Source organism: Sesamum indicum, linkage group LG3 (assembly GCF_026168435.1).
Source record: "Sesamum indicum cultivar Baizhima isolate 11 linkage group LG3, ASM2616843v1, whole genome shotgun sequence".
Classification (NCBI taxonomy): Eukaryota; Viridiplantae; Streptophyta; class Magnoliopsida; order Lamiales; family Pedaliaceae; genus Sesamum; species Sesamum indicum.
In genome coordinates, this window is record NC_142659.1 from 4170098 (window position 1) to 4189580 (window position 19483).

Here is a 19483-nt window from a genome sequence, read left to right on the forward strand (position 1 = left end):
GTAATGATATGGGGTTGTATTTCTAGAAACTAAAGTAATTATCACTTAGAAACGTTCAAAAACCCTACTCCAAAAATCAAAGATAGACATGCACAGTATGTTGACATATTAATGTTTTTCTTTACTTGTATCATTATCTTTTCAGATGGATATACATAAATTAGCGTGTTTCTGGGCTCCACGACTTTTGTCTAGTTTTGTATTTAAAAAATTGGGTAAATTACAATGTGTTTAATTGAAATTTAACATAATTATAGATATCATATTGTTATTTAAAAATTTATAAATATTTCTCTAATATTAATGGTCGTCTAATAAATACATTTTCGTGATAGGCCATTGTGGAAGAGTATTTGGGTATTTGTTAGACAACTATTAATTTTAGTAAATAATATTTATAATTTTTCAGAGTATTTGGGTATTTGTTAGACAACTATTAATTTTAGTAAATAATATTTATAATTTTTCAGAGTATTTGGGTATTTGTTAGACAACTATTAATTTTAGTAAATAATATTTATAATTTTTCAAACAACAAAGAGATACTTATTATTCGGATTAATTACATTTTATCTTCCGAACTATGATTGTTTTTACACTTTGCAATCTAAAGTTTTTTGTTTTGTGTCAACTTATCATCTCAACTTTACGAAATTTTTGCACTTTACCATTTATATTTGATTTTTAATCAAGTTTTTTATTGAAAAAAAGATCACATTTAGTGCATATATGATATTTAAGAGTTATGTAATTTGATATTTTTCGCATATGCACAATATGTGATGTTTTTTCTATAGAAAAGTCAACAAAAAAATAATCATACATGGCAAAGTGCAAATTTCACAAATTTAAGATAACAATTGATACAAGAAAAAAAGTTAAATAGCAAAATACAAAAAATAAATATAGTTCGGATGTAAAAATATAATTTATTATTATTATTATGACAAATTTTAAAAAAATGTGTTGTAATTTACTATTTAAAGTTGGAAAGCAAGAGGACAAAAGGTGAATTGTTTGAATGAGTAAATACATAGAAGATAGCAGCGCCCAACTCTTATAAATTAGAACATTCCTTTCCACAGTTCACACACACACACATCACTTTTCCCCGTACCCAAGATCTCAATATGGACGCGGTTAGCACCCATAATCCTTCACATTTCCTTTTCCCCTTTTTATACACAGAAATATGTAACAATTGCAATTTTAGTTAACCAAGTGTAGTTTAGTTGGCAAAATTAAATTTTCATGACGTTAGAGATTATGGATTTGAACCTCATTTTTTTGTGTGTGATGTTGTTTTTATTGAATAGTAAGTGTATTCTTTCTACTTAATAGTAGGTAGTGTTTGATTTAGTGTATTTGATTTTATTGATCATAGTATGACTGTCGTAATGATTTGTTAGATATTGATATCCGGCATGAATCATTGTAATTAATTTATTCTCTTACTTAAAAAAATTGCAGTTCTTTTTCTTTTTCCTAATAATAATTACACGATAATATTCAAATATTAAAAATTGAACAACACATCAATTTAATCAATACAATAAAATTAATAAAATAAGATATAATCAATTTATATAAAATAAGATAAAATATCTATATGTTCTATAGAATTCGAAATCATGACTTCAAACTTGTTTATAAAACCTCAATTTTAAATACCAGACTAAGCCATCATAGTGCAATCTATTATTATTGTAATGATAATAAATGCAATTTCTTTTTACCAATTCTAGCATTAAATATTGGGTACTTCGCATATTTGCATTTATAGTATCTCTCGCTGCATATTTTCCGTATCATAAATAATTATAATTTAAAAAAAATCATGCTCAAATATAATAACACTTTAAAATTTCGCCACGGTTAATATTCAAAATTTATCAGTATTTTGAATTATGATTAATATTTTGACATCGTTCTTAAATAATTATAACGCAACTATAAGTAATTTGTATTTTTTGCAAGTAAAATTAAACATCAATATTTAGATGATTGTAAATAAAAGAATATCCCTCTATAGTATCTGTGCTTGACTGAATTTAGGGGAATATATTTTATAAATTTTTCAATCATAGATGTTAATAAATATATCTGTAGTAATGTCTCCATACTCAAGTGTATATTCATTTGAACGATATAAATCAGTATATTTTATCATAAAATTTATTTTACATATATTGCATGTATAGAATATTTTTTAATTTGAAATAAATAACACATGCATATATAATATTAATTTAAAACAAAATATTTGAAAAACAATATTCATACATTCATGACTATTGACATTAATATTTCCACTTGGTTCTTGTAAAAATTTTATGGTAAGTTACGACGAACTTCCCAAAAATTTGTAAAAATTGCAATTATTCTCTCTATTGTTGGAAATTTGTATTCTTAATATTATGGGCTGTTACAAAAAGTATTTATTCGACGATCTAAGTGATAATTATGATAAATTTTAGGATAGTCCACGAAAATTTATTCTTAATTCCAACACAAATTCTCAAAAAAGGACAAATGACAAATGTTTATAACCATAAAACAAGCAAAACTATAGAATCATTTTTGCACCACATATATTTACAAAAAAATAATAAAGAAACAATTAAAAAGCTATATATTTTAATATTATTTACATGCATTGAAGCAAATAATCCAAACCTCATAATTTGCAGATAAACTGAAAAATCTCAAAAGGGCTGCAGATTTTTACTCAATCCATTTACATTAGCAAAAAATCCCACAAAGTCCTGTCTGTACGGCAAGTACGACCGCCGCTTCTCCCCGCCGTCCCGATTATACAGCGCTGGAGGTGGAGGCGGAGGCGGAGGGGGCGCCGGCGGCTTTGCTTTCTGAGGACTCCCCGCCGTTGCTTTAACTCTCTCTACGTTCTCTTTTTTTCTCCCGCTGTTGCTGGCACTCAAGAGCACGAACCGGTCCTTGCTTCCATCACTGTGGCTCCTATGCAACAGGTCCTTAAACTTCCATCTCTTGGAGTGAGAGCCGGTGGAGCTGCTCTTTTTGCACCGCCCCTCCGCTGCCGCCTCGTTCGGCCGCCACACGCAGTAAGTATCCGCCGGAACTCCCTCCAGATCATCGGCCTCCGAGGAGGAGCTCGAAGACGTCGTTGTCATCGTCATCGTCGTCTCCCTTTCCTCAATAAACAGCTTTCTCAACGGAAGACGAACCGTCGGGCCCTTCTCAGAACCCGAATTCTGAACGCCGTTTTCCTTTTCATTTCCCTGGCGAAATTCCACATCCCCGAGAAACAAATCCCTGTTGAAAACCGGGTAAACGGGTCGGATCTGGCCGTTGTGGAAGATCTCATCAGCCGAAATCGGGGAAGGTAACTCAGAATCCCTAGTCATGAAAGCGAACTCAAACTCTTCGTCCTCATCGGCATCTCCTTCTGTAACAACGTCATTTCCTCGATCTCTCTCCACCGAATCTCCTTCTTCCTCTACTCTCCCGGCGGCTGAATTCTCCTCCCTCTCGAAGTAAAACTCGTCGTACAACTCCTCAGAATCGAATTCCTCAACAACCCTCGCAGCGATTTCCGCGAGTTTAGTGTTGGAATAGCTGTTGAAGCTCGGCGACAGCGAGATCATCGAGCCCACCTGCATCTTTTTCAAAGCAACAAACACTTCAAATTCTCCCAAGAATCACCTCTCAAACAATCTCCTTCAACTGTTCGATTATGAAAAAGAGTAACATAAAAATAGTGAAATTTACGTTGGCAAATCAATGCTTCAAGAGTTGGTTGAAAGGGCCGAAAGCGTGGAGATTAGCAGAGGGGATTTTATAGTTGTGATTGAAGGAGGGACAGAAATGAGAGAGAGAAACACCAAAAACAAAAAGCAAACGCGCCACGGGAAGGCTGTGATCGGATGGGCTACGGTGCAGCGTAAATTGGTGCCACTTGGAAAGTAGATGAAAAATCGGTGGACTTAGGAGTATGTACAGACAAATGACTTTTGACGGTTGACCTTTCTCAGATGATATCAGCGGTTGGGGATGGGGGTGGAAGGTGTCATTGCTGTCACCCTAGCAGCTTCAATGTTGTATTCTAAATTTATATTACTCCTCCTATCATAATAAATAATATCTAAAAATATAGTATATAAATAAATATGAATACAAAATACTATGGAATAATAACATGATTCCAACAAAACTATACATGCAATTCTATATAAATCCATCTGAATCTACGTGTTCCTTTTTATATTAAAAAATATAATTAAATTAAATTATAAATTAAATTTTTTATTTATTTTGTGAAATGAGTTTTTTGGATAAAAACTATATTATCTATACTATATTTATTTGAACTGTTTAGGTTAAACCCACCTAAATAGGTGGATTGACATATTTGAAAGTAATAGTAATTTGTACTGAGCTTGGTGATAAAAATGGGGAGCCCATATAACAGAATAACATCTTAGAAACGTGTATTGTATAGCTTATCCAACTTAATAATGAAAAGTAAATGAAACCTAAAAACGGGTCGCATATAATACACCTATGAAGAATAAATAAGGTAAGAATAATTACACTCCCCTCCCTTGAGGTTTGGTGTAATTACACGTAGATCTATTGTGGTTTGAAAAATTACACTTACCACCTAGGAGGTTTGCTTCTGTCTAACAAATAGATATCTTCATTAGTCAAATTTATTGAATTTGCTAATATTAACAAAAATAAAATAAATAAAAATTGATATTTATTCTCGATTGATTTTTATTGACATGTTGCAGGTCAAATAATTTTTTTCGAACTAAATTATCCTTATAACGATGACAATATACCTCCTCACATGCATTAAAGCTGAGACATATGAGGGTAATTGGCATAAAAAATTTAGGGTTAAATACACTTTGTCCCCTGAACTATTCTTGATGTAACATTTACCCTCTTAAACTAACAAATGTAAGACTTATCCCCTATAAGTATTTTTTAGTTAAGTAATGAATGAGTACAATAATTATACAAAAGGAAATTATAAAAAGTTTTTATTAATTTTAATTACAAAATTAAGTTATTAACTGTTTATTCTTTTAGATAAAAATAAGTAATTACGTATCGATTTTTGAATATATTTTCTTTAAAAAATATGGTAGAATATATTTATTTATTTTTCTAAAAATATTGAACTTTCGATTAAGCATGCATATACATTTGTTAATTTCTTTTTAAAAAGAAAATATAAGTTGTTGGTTGTATTATATTTATTGTGTATCTACTATATATATATATATATTAATTTATACTTCACTTTTAATTTAAATTTTTTATTTATTAAAAAAATAAAAAATAATTTAACAATAAATTAATATGCAAAATACTAAAATATATTAGAAATAATATAATTGTCAAGGCATGATGGACATTTTTGTCCAACTGAGGGGGTAAGTGTTACATTTATTAATTTAGGGGGGGTAAATGTTACATCAAGAATAGTTTAGGGGGACAAAGTGTATTTTACCCAAAAAATTATTTAACCTGCAATAAATTAGTAATAAGTCTATTAGCAAATTTGGTGAATTTCGATTAATCGAGGGGGCTTATTTGTTAGACGGAAGCAAATTTCAAAAGTATTAGATATAATTTCTTAAATTACAAAAAAATCATATATAATTATATCAAATATTAGGGAAGAGGAGTGTAACTGTCCTAAAAAAGAATGATGTGTTAAATTTATAGGGGATTGGTTTTGTTTACTTGGTTCATACGTAAGACGTGCTAACTGCTGAGGTCCACATTTTAAATTTAATTTGTTTGTATTCATTTTTTAAATTTGATGTGGAATGAAGTAGCAAATAATGGCTAATGCCAGGAACTGTACTGGAGTAGCAAATTCCAGAAGTCCATTTCCTTGATGAGGTTTTCGCTTCGTTCACACGTGCAATTATTTTCATGTTCGGACAGACTTGGAAAGAATGGATTTTCCTTGGAATTAGTAATTGGGATTAATAGTAATATTTTTTAAGGAAATTTCTTCTTACCATAGTTTTATGGTAAAACAAATTCCTCTAGAAACATTGGAATAATATTAATTATTGAGAGTTGATAAGGTAAGTAGATTAGGGTTTGTTTGTTGAGTCTTGTCCAGGTTTACAATTCAAATTATAGAAATTTCAACATGGTACTCTACTTATGGAAAAATATAAGATTTTGGATTAATTTTCAAAGTGGGTTGGATTGAATCGAACTGGCGTAAAAAAGAAAATTATGAATTCTTGATCTGTTTGGTGAATATACGTAATTTGTGGGGACAAAATGGAAATAATAGGAACTTTATCCATATGAATATGTATGATTAATGTGCACAGGGGTCTAGCAGCACCACAACGGTAGTTGGAGGTTCTTGAATGTTCTAAGATAACAAAAAAAAAAGGGGACTAACTTGCAAAATAGAGATTAACCATCTGATACTTAAGTCAGTAATTGAATTACTGAAAAAAATGAGAAGAACTTGAAATAACGCGAGATGATGCCAAAAGAAATGATGTGGAGTGCTTCAATATAGAAATGGAAGCCAAAATAAGCTTGTAGAGTGCAGAAAATGAGCAGGGAGCTCGTAGCCTTGATGTTTCGTGAGAGAAAAAAGTATGGAGTGTGAGGAACCAAAACTTACCTCTTTGATTGCAACATGACCTCTAGTTATAGAGAGAGTTAGAATGAAATTCGTGGGTCAGTTAGTGCAAGTTGAATATCACCATAAACCTCTAGAAGTTAGCTAACAAACGAGAGTATTTATGAAAAATTTTAGTTTGGACCCGACTCTGTCAAACCTGAACCTTGAGGTGTTTAGTTCGGTTAACCGAACCGAACTTTCAATTAACCATTTTTAAAAATAAAAAATCGAACTAAATATGCTTGGCAAATCCGTTCGAATTTTTTCGGGCTTTTAATTGAAAAAACTGACTTTTGAATATAAATAATTTTAGTATTTTCTCAATTTTGTCAAAAATACTTGTACAAAAATATCAAAATTTTAAAACATAAAATTTTTGCGAATGCTATTCAAAATTTCATATCAGAAGAATACAATAATAATCCATTCATTTAATTTAATCCAGAAATCAAAATAAAAATTTAAATTCAAATTTAATGCTACAATATTCAATATTCAAATAATACATATAGCAAATGACATCGATGTGAGATATTGACTAATAACTTTAATATATAATTAATAAATGCATTTCTTCGTAGTGGATTGAAATTGTAATAATAAAATTCATATGCATTATAGTAAATATTTATTTACAAAAAATTATCAAAATGTACTAAGTTGTTGATTAAGATTGTTATTAGATAATATAAACTAAAATAACATATTTTGAATATTTGAAGAATGAAGAATTGAAAATTGAGGAACGTGTTAGAACAAGAGAGAGAGGAAAGAGTAAAGTTAAAAGTAAAACATATTATATATAATATATTATATAAAATTAAAAAAAAATCAATTTTCGGTTTGGTCACCGAACTTGGAGGAAAAAAAAATCAACTGAAAAATTGATTTTTTTTTAAATAAAAAAACCAAAAAGGAACTCAAAATTTCAGTTCTATTTAAGTCGGTTAATCAAATTCTACACACCCCTACTACCTGAACTAGTCATAATTTCGATTTGGTTTTGACTAGTTAACCGACTTCTGCATACTCCTACTATCTCAACCAATTATATGACACGTTCAATAACACTTGCCATGTAATTGGTGTACAGTTCAGAAAAAATGATCAATCACATAGCAAGTGTAATACACTTGTTTTACGATTGATTTGGTTTAGTCAAACCTGATCCGAATAAGAATTTTTCAAGTATTTATACCCAATTTGAACTTATCTTTCAAGAGTTATAACCCTTGAAAAGAGCATTGGCCAGTCAACCCGAGTGATAGGGAAGGTGGTCACTAATTGGTTGATTCGACTGGCATGCTGATATAGAAAGAGTTAGTTGGAAATCTTTTAAAATCTAGATAACGTGTTATCCCTATTATCCAGCTTCTGGATTTGTTGATTGGGCCTTACAAAAGACAATACACCGTAACAAGAAATTATATATCCCTATGTATCACGTGTCTCAAATGTAGAGGGTGAGCAATAAATGACATACTTGATCATAAATATTATTTAACATATTTATTGCATAAATGACAACGCCCCTATAATATACTAAGTATGTGTTTGGCTCGCGTTATTATGCATGCATGAGATTACTTATCATGAATAATTATACGTTTGATTCACAAAAATCGGTGTAAATATAGGGTGGCTTAAGATTTCCTACAAGAGGTCTTTGTATTCAAATTTGAGTGTGTGTTAAACCAAACAATATATAACGGATGATCCGATTAATTATCATTCCATTTCCTATCCCAACGTATTTCATTATGCCTAATCCCATCACACGAACCAAATTAGCACCGAGAGTATAACGGAACTACACAGTATAATTCCAATGTAAAAGTTTTGAATTAATCATCCGAAATTACGTATATTTTTTAATATATTTACATGAAATGCAGCTGAATTTATACTAAAATCTTGATGTTCGTCCCAACATTGACACTATCGTTCAATGTAGAGATGGTTATGCAGCTCATTTTATACCAAATCCGAAACTTCTACTGCCATGAATACTTGTATCTCACCTTCTCACTTCGTATATACAGGCCATGTACGTAAAATCTTTCAGAATACTTCATACACGTAGAGTACATATGTGAAGAACAATACGGTACGTAACACCAATTCGATATAAAAGATCTACACTGTATTTATACTCAAAATTTCAAGAAGTTGCAAATACGGAGTTAATGCAAGACAATAATACTACAAGGGATCCGAGCCGTTTATTCTGTTTCGACAGAACTAAGAGAGTTATTTGAAAGTAGACAAACCTTATTACAGACATCCCATGTATCAAAACCGGAGGGTCCTTCTTAAAAACTCAGATTCTTTCATTGGTTGGCCGATCGTCCTTGTCGCTCCCATATGATGCTTTGATCTACATCGACGACAAATTGTAGATTTTCAGTCAGCTGAATAAACAGTGTTACTATGGACGTAAACAGGCGACCTAAAATATGAATAACGCACAAGAAAGAAATACACAATCACAAGCGTCTTCTTGTAGCACTTGCCAAAAACGCTCCATTCTAGAGATGCTTATAGTGAAGGCAGTCTTGAAATGGTGCTGTTGGATCTAATGAACCATTGAGGGGTTCCACGTAATTTCATCAGTTCAGACTTCTATAATTTATGATGACATTGTGAATTGACTATTTTACCCCTAGAGCCGAGGTTGATCGCTATCAATGCGTATTTTCTTAGTTCGTCCACCAAAAGTCTCAACAAACCGATATCAATATTACGAAAACTTTCTGTCTTTTTAACTTTAAATGCTTAGAGACCATAAGTGCAATTGCATATAAAAGTTGCAAGATATATGATGCTTGGATTAATGCACAATTCAGCACCTTTTCGCCATGAGATTTTATCATCAGGAGCAACAAATCGTCGCCCACTATGTGTCTCACCCTCTGAATCATAGCATGCCTCGTTATTTTCTGCTTCTGGACAATAAACATTGACAAGCGAAGATGCTAAGCTTCTGTTATCTCTTATCCTAAGTCGGATAGAATATCAGAAATACATACTTTGTATTGACTATTATGCTCGGAGAGCAACTTGATCGCATCAGCTGGTAAGAATTTGGGAAGTGCATTTATTAGAGTGTCCAAATGTATCCAGTCTGAAGTCGGATGTTTAGGAGGTTCCAAGATCTTCTGATATCCTGCAAAGTCAAAGATGAGAATAAAAAATTAATGCGTATAATGAACTGCAACTGTCAAGACCATCAAAACTTGGAAACAAATCCGCACCGTTGCAGCATGAGGATATTCGGTATCCAATAACAAATTCTGGCAATATATGAGTGTTCATCTTCGTAGTCCAGACAATGTACTTCTTGGGAGACGTTAAATCGTCAACCCCAGAATCAAATTCCTCCGAACTTGGGTGATATTGTCCTGAACCAGGACAAATAACCTCCATGTTTCCCAATAACACACGACAAAGCAACATGTGCCTTAGACCATCCTCATCGGCAGTTGATGATTGAAAACTGGAACATAGGTTGATTAACATGAGTATTAATATGCATCAATCTCAATAGGACTCAAATAGTTGCCATAAGAATGCTGATGCGGTTGGCTGGAGCCTAATAGGTTTAAGTTGAAAAGTTGCCTCGCTATGGATAAACGAGAAAACCTTAGGGTTAAAAGCTACAAGAGCTCTTCATCTGCAACCGACAAGGCAGACGTGCCAACATCAAATACTTCATATATATATATATATATATATATACTACTATTACCTTTCAAGAGGGTGATCAACTGTAGAGAGATAGACACCGTAACCGTAGACTCCGTTGTTCAATGGAAGGCCAAAGCCATAAGAAAGAATTTCACTAATCTCTTGCTTGGAACCACCGTACCAAGCGTACTTCAAATTGGCATTGCCGTGAGACTTCATTTGGATGGCTTTTGAATATATACTGAAAGAATGAAGCCTTGCTCGACTCGTCATGCTCGAATAACCATTTCTGTGAATGGTCTCAACTTGAGCACTAAATCCACAAGAACTCAATCTTGATACCAACTTTTTCTTGATATTCTCATACTTCGTATCATCATCAGGGATTCTAACGAAACCATTAGAAAGCCAAGGTTTTTGCTCATCGTCAGATGACAACACCCCACTTCCACAGTCAGAAGATGAAGGAAATTTCACACCGCCCTGATCTTCGAGATAGGTGCTGGAATGCACATTTTCTGCTTCTGCATCGTTGGGACGATCTTCAAATGGTGTAATTGTTTTGATCCTCTTTGGAGCTGGAGGCTGCAGTCTTTCAGAATTACCGTCATTTGATTCCATTGAATGAGAGGGCAACTTGAAATCCTCTTCCTTGATGTTCATATCACCGACTTAGACTAGGAAGATCACAGAAGTAACAGAACCTTGAGCAAAAAGTTAACTTGGACCACAATCAAGAAACTTCTATCTGAGCAAGAAACTAATACATACAACTTCATATAAAATGGTCTGAAATGGAAGAAAATTACTAAGAAAAATGCCTAAATTACCTGTAGATCTTGTCTTTACCACAACAACAAAAATAAGAAGTCTCTCTTACTGGATTCTGAAAAGAACATCAACAAGAAATGTCTGTTGGTGGGAAATCAAGATCTCACAGTTGCAAATTAACATCCCAAGAGCAAACAAAAGGGATCAATGGCGTTGATTCAGGAATAACAAAGACAAGAATCTATGCAAAAAGCGAAAAGGATTGCATCCACAAACACAAAAAGGTATAGCAAAATGTATTCCAAGAATCAATACCTGAAGATGTACGATTGAACAAGAAGAAAACCAGAATACTCAAAAGCACATTCTTGTATGAAAAATCAACAAAAATTCAAGTAATGAACTGAACAAATCATTCTAAAAGAACTTGAAAGTTTTTCAGAACAGAGAAAGAAACTCGCCTCTGGACAGTTTCTATGCATAGAGGTTGAGAAATAGTCTTTGTTCAAGACTCCAAAGTCATATGATTCCGTGAAGAAAAGGGATTTCTTGAAAACCATAATCAAGATAGATGATGGCATTAATTTTTGTAATCCCACTCAACAAAGTGTAATCCAACGAAAATTTAACGCCCCAGTTTTATTCAAGGGGTGTATGAGCGTGCACTGTGCAGTGTGTGTGATATTTTTGGTGGATTTTTAGCAGTTGTTTTAACGAGACAATGGTTTTATAGGTTGCGGTGCGGTCATGGGTTGTCTTAAAACGTTGGGTTTTATGCAGTATACAGTTCCCATGCCTTAGGTGGCTGGCCATTTCTATGTTCTTTAAATGACAAATTTACCCCTCCACGCCTTCAATTCTTTTTTTTTTTTTTCTTTTGTCTACTTACGTGTTATAGTTTGATCTCTATCTACTAATAACTAAATCTAAACTACGTGTGAATCAACCGTCAGATCACAGTATATGTTTAAGCCCACCCAAACATCTTGTCAAGACTCAAACCAACGTTGTTGGTTTAACAAAATTCGAACATAGGTATTAGGCTAGAACGATCTGTGCTTTTATTTTGCTTATGCCATGGAATGAAAAAATTGATTAAGATTGAGCATTTCAACTGAGATTAAATGCTGTTATTTTCTGAATATAATGAGTTATTCTCAGAAATTAAGTTAATAGATAACTAAAACTGAGTTTAATTGGTCAGAACTGAGTCAATAAAAAACAAGAAGTAAAGAAACAAACAATGAACGAAAGTCTGAAACCTCCCCGCAGTTAAAATCCTTTGCTCGTAAAAGAACATCGAAACTGCGTTGCTTCCCATTGTTTTATGATACCAAGAATTCCTACCTAGCGAAAAACGAATTTCAAGAATTCCCATTGAGTGAAAAGAAACGAATTTTGTTCTCTATCGCAGTTCTTGAAATTCCACTTCCAATGGCTGGACTGGAAGAGTTGAAGAAGAAGCTCGTGCCACTCTTTGATGCAGAAAAAGGGTTTCCATCTGGTTCCACAATTGACCCATCTGATTCTTATATGGTGATTTGTTTTCTTTCATTTTTTCCTTTCCTTTTTCAAGATTTTCTTGCCGGTCCCATGTTTTCTTGTCAACTTTTATGCCACATTTTTGTTTTGAAAAAGTTTTGGTTTAATTTGGGGGAACAGTTGTCAGATGGTGGAACAGTGAATTTGCTTAGCAAATCATACAATATATACAACATCAATGAGCTGGGACTCCAAAAATGTAGTTCATCTGCTTTTTCTCCGGATGATGGTGAGAAAACATACAGGTGTGCTTCTCATGAGATGAGGATTTTTGGGTCCATTGGCAGTGGCGCGAGCAGTGTTGTTCAGAGGGCAATTCATATCCCAAATCACAGAATTATTGCCCTCAAGAAGATTAATATATTTGAAAAGGTATTAGATGCTAAATTCTTTGACTTTGTCTTGCCTTGAATCTTTTCGTGATGGGATTTTGTGTAGGAATGCTTTGTTGTTTCCATGCTACTGCTTGCTATGAGTTTCTGAGATTTAATCGTAGATGTTTCGTTGTTAATCTGTCTGGAATATCAAAATTGGCTAATGTTGCTCTCTAGAACGATGATAATAGAAGGTATGGGTGAAGAGTAAAACATTCTCTTTAAGAAGAATTGTTTATTAAAATAGAAGCATACTTATTTAGAAAGCTTGTCAGTTGCGCAATGCAAGAAGAAATTACTGCGATGTTAATTCTTGTTCTCATCTCAGTATCTTGAAATTATAGTTGCAAATAGTGGGAAGGGAAACTGGATTGTTGCATTTCCATCTTTTTTGAATGTATACATGTATTTATCAGGAGAAAAGACAGCAGCTTCTCACTGAAATAAGAACGTTGTGTGAGGCACCATGTTATCAAGGCCTTGTTCAATTTTATGGTGCTTTTTATACTCCAGACTCTGGACAGATAAGCATAGCTTTGGAGTACATGGATGGTGGATCTTTGGCAGATATCATTCGCGTACGCAAGAGTATACCAGAACCAATCCTTTCCGTGATGGTGCAAAAGCTCTTGCTTGTAAGATGGCTTTGTTCTGTCAGTTGCCCCTTTTAACCAATTATACTGGTTTATTAACGTTCTTATGTGTTTGACAATTTTGTTTTATTTGTCAAGGGACTAAGTTACTTGCATGGAGTTAGACACTTAGTCCACAGAGATATCAAACCTGCAAATTTGCTCGTAAATCTCAAGGGGGAGCCGAAGATTACAGATTTTGGTATAAGCGCTGGCTTAGAGGATTCAATGGCTATGGTTTGTCCTAGATGCCTTACAGATATACCATTCTGCATAAATAGGATATTCACCAACAATTTCTAGTTAACTTATTGCTTCTAACTTATATTGGTCTGGTTTCCAGTGTGCAACTTTTGTTGGTACTGTTACATACATGTCTCCAGAGCGAATCCGAAATGAAAGTTACTCTTATCCCGCCGATATCTGGAGCCTTGGGCTTGCACTTTTTGAATGTGCTACAGGTGAATTTCCGTACAGTGCTAATGAAGGGCCTGTTAATCTTATGTTGCAGGTAAACATTGACTGGAGATGGCCTTGTAAAGATGGTTATTTATTCATGTCAACTAGCATTTAATTTGTTTGTAATATGCATGAAGGCAATTAATGTTTTAATACTCAATCCTCTTCACTGTGACTTCAAACATGAGCATGAACTGTCCTTTACATGATAACAAAACTTTAAAGGTCATGCATCTCTGCAATTATATTCTTGTTTTCTGAAAACAACCTTGGGAGTAGCTTCAACATGTTTATGAGCCATATTATATTTGATAACCCTAAAAAGTTCTTTCCAATTTTGAATAGCATTCTGACAGTTTTTATGATGTTTCTTGTATTTGGCTCTTCAATTTCCCTTGAAGATTTTGGATGATCCATCCCCATCACTGTCAAATAAGAACTTTTCCGCAGAGTTTTGTTCTTTTGTTGATGCTTGCCTCCAGAAAGATCCAACTGCAAGGCCAACAGCTGAGAAGGTGAACAACATTAGATTCAGTACCCCAAGTGTTGCATTTGATATAATTTACTTGTTACTGGAGTTTCCCCTTGAGTTATATATGGTTGTTGATACTAGAATTTGGGGCGAGGATCATAAATTTGGTTACGCTCTTAGTGAACAAACGGGAGTTTGCCAGTCTTTTCATAAAAGGTTTGCGAATGAGAAGATATGTGTGTGCTCTTACTCGTGCCCCTTGAAGTGGTTCAATTACTAAGACAAGGAATTGATTTTTCCCTGAGCCATGTAAATGTTACTTGTGCTAGTAATTGCCTTAGTATCAGGTCCATTAATCTCTAATTTGGCATAATATAAACATTTACTGAACAATAATCATGGAACTTATTTAATTCATGTTCCAGGGTCCTGCTCCTGCAGAAGAGCAGTTATGCATGCATTAATGATGAAAATATTCATAGAATCTAGTATATTCCATTATTTTCTGAAACTTTCAATTTCAAGGGGAAAATTGCTGTGCGGACTGCCTCAGCTATGTCAACCTCCTCAGATTAGCAAACTTAACTTCATGTCAAAAGAACCCATCCAACTTCTGGAAATCCGGAGAAATGTTTCTTGACCACTTTGATCAAGATTGCGATTGCTTTCTCGAAGTACACATAATCGTTGATGTGCGCATTATAGAATGTTAAAGATGTTCAGATGAATAAGTCTAGGTTGCCGCTTACAGTACAAATTCTCAATCAGACAGCTCTTTGCTTCACATGAAGGTTTAAAATTAAATATATATATATATATATATATATATATATAAAATTTTAGTTACATTTGGGTATATGGTCTGTTTTAAGTGGATAAATACCAGCTATCTTTTAAAGTTTTGGTGTGATGAATGTCTTAATTGTTTTTGATTCTATTGCCAATTTGACTTTACATGCCTGTTCTGCAGCTACTTTCACATCCATTTATTGCAAAGTATGAGGATGCTGGTGTGGACTTGGAAGCTTTTGTCCAAAGTATATTTGACCCAACACAGAGGATGAAGGATCTGGCAGACGTGAGTTAATATCTTGATTATTACCCATAATATTATGTTGAGTGTGACCATTTTGATATCTTCAGCAAGGCATTTTGTTATGCCTTCCTCAGTGCTCTAAATCTCACAAAAATAAACCACAAACATGAATTTTGTACAGAGATTTGACATTTGCTTTGGCTTGACCAGATGCTGACAATACATTACTACTTGCTTTTTGACGGATCTGATGATCTTTGGCATCACATGAAGACTTTATATGAAGAGCATTCAGTTTTCAGGTACCATAAAATCTTGATGAAGATGTTGCTAAAATTCAATTTTAACTTGGAAACCAACCAGTCAAGGTTCCATAATTTGTGAAAACTATAAGAAATGGTGTCATCTTCTGAGATATCTGCATAAGATATACATGCATATCGTGGTTTTGTGGCATTCAACCCTTTGAATGGGGCTGCGCTATGAACTTCCAATTTCCTCATAAGCATCATGGTTATGCAGTTTTGGTGGGAAAGAATCTTTTGGCCCAAATGATATTTTTACAACTTTGTCAAATATCCGGAGGACATTGGCTGGGGAATGGCCTCCTGAGAAACTTGTGCATGTCGTCGAGAAACTTCAGTGCCGTGCTCATGGTCAAAATGGAATTGCAATTCGTGTGTCCGGATCATTTATTGTTGGAAATCAGTTCTTGATATGTGGGGATGGTGTACAAGTAGAGGGCTTGCCAAATTTTAGAGACTTATCGATTGACATACCGAGCAAGCGTATGGGGACATTCCGGGAGCAGTTTATTGTAGAAACATCAAATGTTATTGGCCGCTACTTCATTGTCAAACAAGAACTTTACATTGTTCAGTAAATACGAGGCTGCAAATGAGAATTGTGTCTTAAGGTCAGTTGTTCTTAGGTTCTCACTAATTAACATGGAAACTAATGCTGCCTTTTCCCGACTTCTCTCTGAAGGATAATAATACAACCTTGGTGAAGATTTGCCACATCATCAGCTGTCTTGTTTTCAGTTATCAGCTGCAGAGTTGCTGAATTCGTATCCCAACATCAAAGCCATGTCTGGTGAGAATCACAAGCCTGGCCCTTGGTGGATAATTTGGTCTGATGAATCTGATAGTCTTCTACAACTTTCTCGTTCCGTAATTCTTCAGGACTCCACCTAAATAAGATATCAGTCTCCAATTTGACAAACATGCATCAAAGTCCACGAGTTTATGCATTGGGCTCAAGTGATCATGTTTCCCTCTTGGAGAAATTCTCTTTGTTGTATCACTAGTTAGTGATTGAGACTAATCATCCTGCAAGCAGCTTCAATAAGGTCCTTGTAAAATGTAAATATGGAACTTGTAAATTTTAACCGAGCGCAGATGAACTGGTTTTGAAGTTAAACTTGTTCTGTCTATATATAAATAGTTGATATAGCTTTTGCTGGTGATTCAAACTTGCCTTGTATACTTTCTGGTGGTGATTCATGCGGGTGCGAACCAGGATTTTAGTCTATGTAAGAATAGTTGTAACATGTAAGAACTTGGATGGTCAGAAGGTTTATTGATATTAGAGGTTGAATATAATGATTTTTGAGTGAGAGTGTAGGTCTGTTGCCTGTCTGGAGCAACGGCCATGTCTGACAGCTCAGCACCTTAGTCTTGAGATTAAACCATCTGGGCTCAATGTTGTTGAGTTCGGTGACAAATTTTGTCTACTCTTCGGACATACAGATGTAAATGAATTGAATTGCGTCCACCTTCTTTGAATTTATGTAGATCTGAAAATTATATTTAAGCTGGTTAATTTATTAATATAGTCGAGCTCGACTAAAACTTCACATTTTATTTTGTCGTAAGAAAATCATATCTAAACATACTTTTAGATTTCAATCTCAAGTTGAGTATGAAGTAACTTAATTTATATTTCAGTTTTATATACTTAGCATCGATTCTCACAGCATAAGAGATGGAAAAGCACACAAGCATCCGGAGATCCCTAAACCAGATATACTAAGTTCTCGCCTGTCAATTGCAATTCAAAAATCCGAAGAGAGGCCTTCATCAGCATGACTAATTCAGGAATTTGTAGCTTCAAGTTTCCTGTGGCCATGATGATGGCTGACCAGCGAGTGCTAGTGATTCCAGCTGCAACAGCCAATTAAGGAACCACGGCAAATAGGTAATGATACAAAATGTGGCCGTGAGTTACTTTACATGCTAAGAATTCACAAATACAGGCGAGGCAAAAACACTTTCCTGGGGTGGGGTGGGGGGTTGATGTACAGCTTTTCGACCTCCTGAATAGGCTATCTACACTAATGATCAATCAAACGTCCGAAATAGGCATGTTGTAGTGACGCGCCAAGCGTTTAGCTGTTCCATCATCAAGGACGCTATCCAGCAACTCATACTTTCTGTAATGAGCTTTTAACATTTCACTTTGTTGGTTTGCAAGCTTCTCTTCTTCCGCCAGTTGTTGCTACAGTAAGATGATAAAACATGATTACAATTTCCACAAATTTCAACCAAAGCCTATAAAAAGTAGCCAGAAAATTTCAACTAAGTACCTCAAGCACTATCGATGTCTCTGCAGCATGCTTTCTCACAAGATGCTCGATTTTCTTGGCCACATCAAAGTCAGGATCTTTGGAGTCCACCCATCGACATACTGTTCTCCGTCCCGGTTTTCTAGGGCGTTCATCAAACATCTCCAATTTAGCAGCACGAGCCCTGGCAGGCCGTGGCATTCCCAGTATCATGAAAGGGTACTGTCCCATCTCCATTATAATCTCTTGGGCCTGCTTGGGGTTTTCCATTTCCACCAAAGCAGCTTGCGGCATGTTTTTGGGCTCAAGATAATTGGGGATAAATTGAACACTAACCACATTACCAAACTGATTGAAAGCAGCTTTCATGACAGCTTCAGTAACTTGGGGCGACAAATTGTCCACGTAAATTGTCTTCTCGACCTTCTCCAAGAATGCAGCATACTGAGCATTCTCTTCTTCACTTGAGGTGCCCATCGCTTAACAGTAAAATTCCCCAAAAATTAAATCACAAACCAGAAGGACAAGCGAACTCGATTCATAGCATGCGAACAACAAAGTAATTTGAAGTCATCAGCAAAACGATAATGAGGAGACAAGCCTGTCATCCCCATTGTTAACACCACGAATCAAGTTCTAATTCTTTCATAGTGGGACTCTCCAATTCTAATACAGAACCTCTTTCTTCAGGAGAGAAAAGATCAGAGAAAAACAAAAACAACCAACAATAACAACAAAAAAAATAATGGTAATTGTAGCAGCAAAGACTACTATATAAACACTGATTCTTGATTTCGGAATATTACAGCACTAAAGTTAAAATTTAAGCACGCCTCTTCAATCACTATCAAACGCCAAATTTCAACGAGACAAAGTAATTACAATTTTAGACGCTTATGTTAAACAAAATACACAAAAGAAAGGAGTTCGCATTCTATTCTCCGTTTCTTTCCATTTTGGAAATATTTTTCCCTGGCATGTGTGATAGAACTACATAGACACACTGTGTGGTTTCAAACCTAAAATTCCCAATCAACAGAGAAAATAACTTCAGAAATGAAAGGATAAATCGATGAGAGAATTTCTTTAACTAATAAGCGAAATTCAGAAAGGACATGTGTATAAACGTACATGGATTGGTTGGCTTATTTGATCACTCGCGCAAATCTGATCGCAGGCGTAGGGTTTCAAATAGAAACTTCTGGGGGTGAATCGACCCGATTTTATTTGAGCCAGTGAGCCGGGAACAGCTTCGACAGAACCCGTAGGCTTTGTCTGATTCTATTTCTAAA

At 34.4% G+C, this 19483-nt stretch overlaps 4 protein-coding genes across 13 annotated transcripts; 1 reads left to right on the forward strand and 3 right to left on the reverse strand.

Moving 5' to 3' along the window:
• Positions 1-2609: 2609 nt before the first annotated feature.
• Positions 2610-4055, reverse strand: LOC105157213 (uncharacterized). The gene has a single exon (XM_020692580.2). It carries the CDS (start codon positions 3636-3638, stop codon positions 2706-2708), a length of 933 nt encoding a protein of 310 aa, XP_020548239.1. The 5' UTR covers positions 3639-4055; the 3' UTR covers positions 2610-2705.
• Positions 4056-8745: 4690 nt separating this feature from the next.
• On the reverse strand, positions 8746-11845 carry LOC105157214 (putative inactive poly [ADP-ribose] polymerase SRO5). Of its 5 annotated transcripts, none has more exons than XM_088878384.1 (7): positions 11572-11843; positions 11170-11225; positions 10401-11043; positions 9907-10148; positions 9682-9818; positions 9502-9597; positions 8746-9029 (listed from the first exon to the last, which is right to left on the reverse strand). In XM_088878384.1, exons 3-7 carry the CDS (start codon positions 11000-11002, stop codon positions 8973-8975), a joined length of 1134 nt encoding a protein of 377 aa, XP_088734510.1. In that variant the 5' UTR covers positions 11003-11043; positions 11170-11225; positions 11572-11843; the 3' UTR covers positions 8746-8972. The 5 variants fall into 5 exon arrangements, with proteins under 5 accessions (XP_088734510.1, XP_011071853.1, XP_011071854.1 ...); XM_011073551.3 differs by having other exon boundaries at positions 10401-11016; positions 11572-11842; XM_011073552.3 differs by lacking the exon at positions 11572-11843 and adding an exon at positions 11426-11565 and having other exon boundaries at positions 10401-11016.
• Positions 11846-12335: 490 nt separating this feature from the next.
• MKK3 (mitogen-activated protein kinase kinase 3) lies at positions 12336-17099 on the forward strand. 5 transcript variants are annotated; one of them, XR_002286761.2, is made up of 11 exons: positions 12336-12646; positions 12773-13024; positions 13443-13661; positions 13758-13895; positions 14002-14169; positions 14519-14632; positions 15560-15667; positions 15836-15927; positions 16148-16541; positions 16613-16720; positions 16810-17099. XR_002286761.2 is itself a non-coding variant. In XM_011073556.3 (10 exons), the coding sequence occupies exons 1-9, from the start codon at positions 12545-12547 to the stop codon at positions 16506-16508; spliced, it is 1554 nt and encodes a 517-aa protein (XP_011071858.1). In that variant the 5' UTR covers positions 12336-12544; the 3' UTR covers positions 16509-16541; positions 16669-17099. The 5 variants fall into 5 exon arrangements, 3 of the variants coding, with proteins under 3 accessions (XP_011071858.1, XP_011071857.1, XP_088735312.1); XR_002286762.2 differs by having other exon boundaries at positions 16669-16720; XM_011073556.3 differs by having other exon boundaries at positions 16669-17099.
• A 554-nt stretch (positions 17100-17653) lies between these two features.
• LOC105157216 (RNA-binding (RRM/RBD/RNP motifs) family protein) lies at positions 17654-19483 on the reverse strand. 2 transcript variants are annotated; one of them, XM_011073557.3, is made up of 3 exons: positions 19323-19483; positions 18213-18670; positions 17654-18124 (listed from the first exon to the last, which is right to left on the reverse strand). In XM_011073557.3, exons 2-3 carry the CDS (start codon positions 18666-18668, stop codon positions 17972-17974), a joined length of 609 nt encoding a protein of 202 aa, XP_011071859.1. In that variant the 5' UTR covers positions 18669-18670; positions 19323-19483; the 3' UTR covers positions 17654-17971. The 2 variants fall into 2 exon arrangements, with proteins under 2 accessions (XP_011071859.1, XP_011071860.1); XM_011073558.3 differs by lacking the exon at positions 19323-19483 and having other exon boundaries at positions 18213-19316.

Bases quoted from the DNA above. Each gene is read 5' to 3' on its own strand.
- LOC105157214 (XM_088878384.1), bottom strand. From the start codon at position 11,002: ATGAACATCAAGGAAGAGGATTTCAAGTTGCCCTCTCATTCAATGGAA. The intron at 9,819-9,906 runs GTGCGGATTTGT...TTGACTTTGCAG, and splicing joins AATATCCTCATGCTGCAACG to GATATCAGAAGATCTTGGAA. The intron at 9,030-9,501 runs GTGCTGAATTGT...TCGTCGATGTAG, and splicing joins TAAAATCTCATGGCGAAAAG to ATCAAAGCATCATATGGGAG.
- LOC105157213 (XM_020692580.2), bottom strand. From the start codon at position 3,638: ATGCAGGTGGGCTCGATGATCTCGCTGTCGCCGAGCTTCAACAGCTAT.
- MKK3 (XM_011073556.3), top strand. From the start codon at position 12,545: ATGGCTGGACTGGAAGAGTTGAAGAAGAAGCTCGTGCCACTCTTTGAT. The intron at 12,647-12,772 runs GTGATTTGTTTT...TTGGGGGAACAG, and splicing joins ACCCATCTGATTCTTATATG to TTGTCAGATGGTGGAACAGT. The intron at 13,896-14,001 runs GTTTGTCCTAGA...TCTGGTTTCCAG, and splicing joins TAGAGGATTCAATGGCTATG to TGTGCAACTTTTGTTGGTAC.
- LOC105157216 (XM_011073557.3), bottom strand. From the start codon at position 18,668: ATGGGCACCTCAAGTGAAGAAGAGAATGCTCAGTATGCTGCATTCTTG. The intron at 18,125-18,212 runs GTACTTAGTTGA...ATCTTACTGTAG, and splicing joins AGACATCGATAGTGCTTGAG to CAACAACTGGCGGAAGAAGA.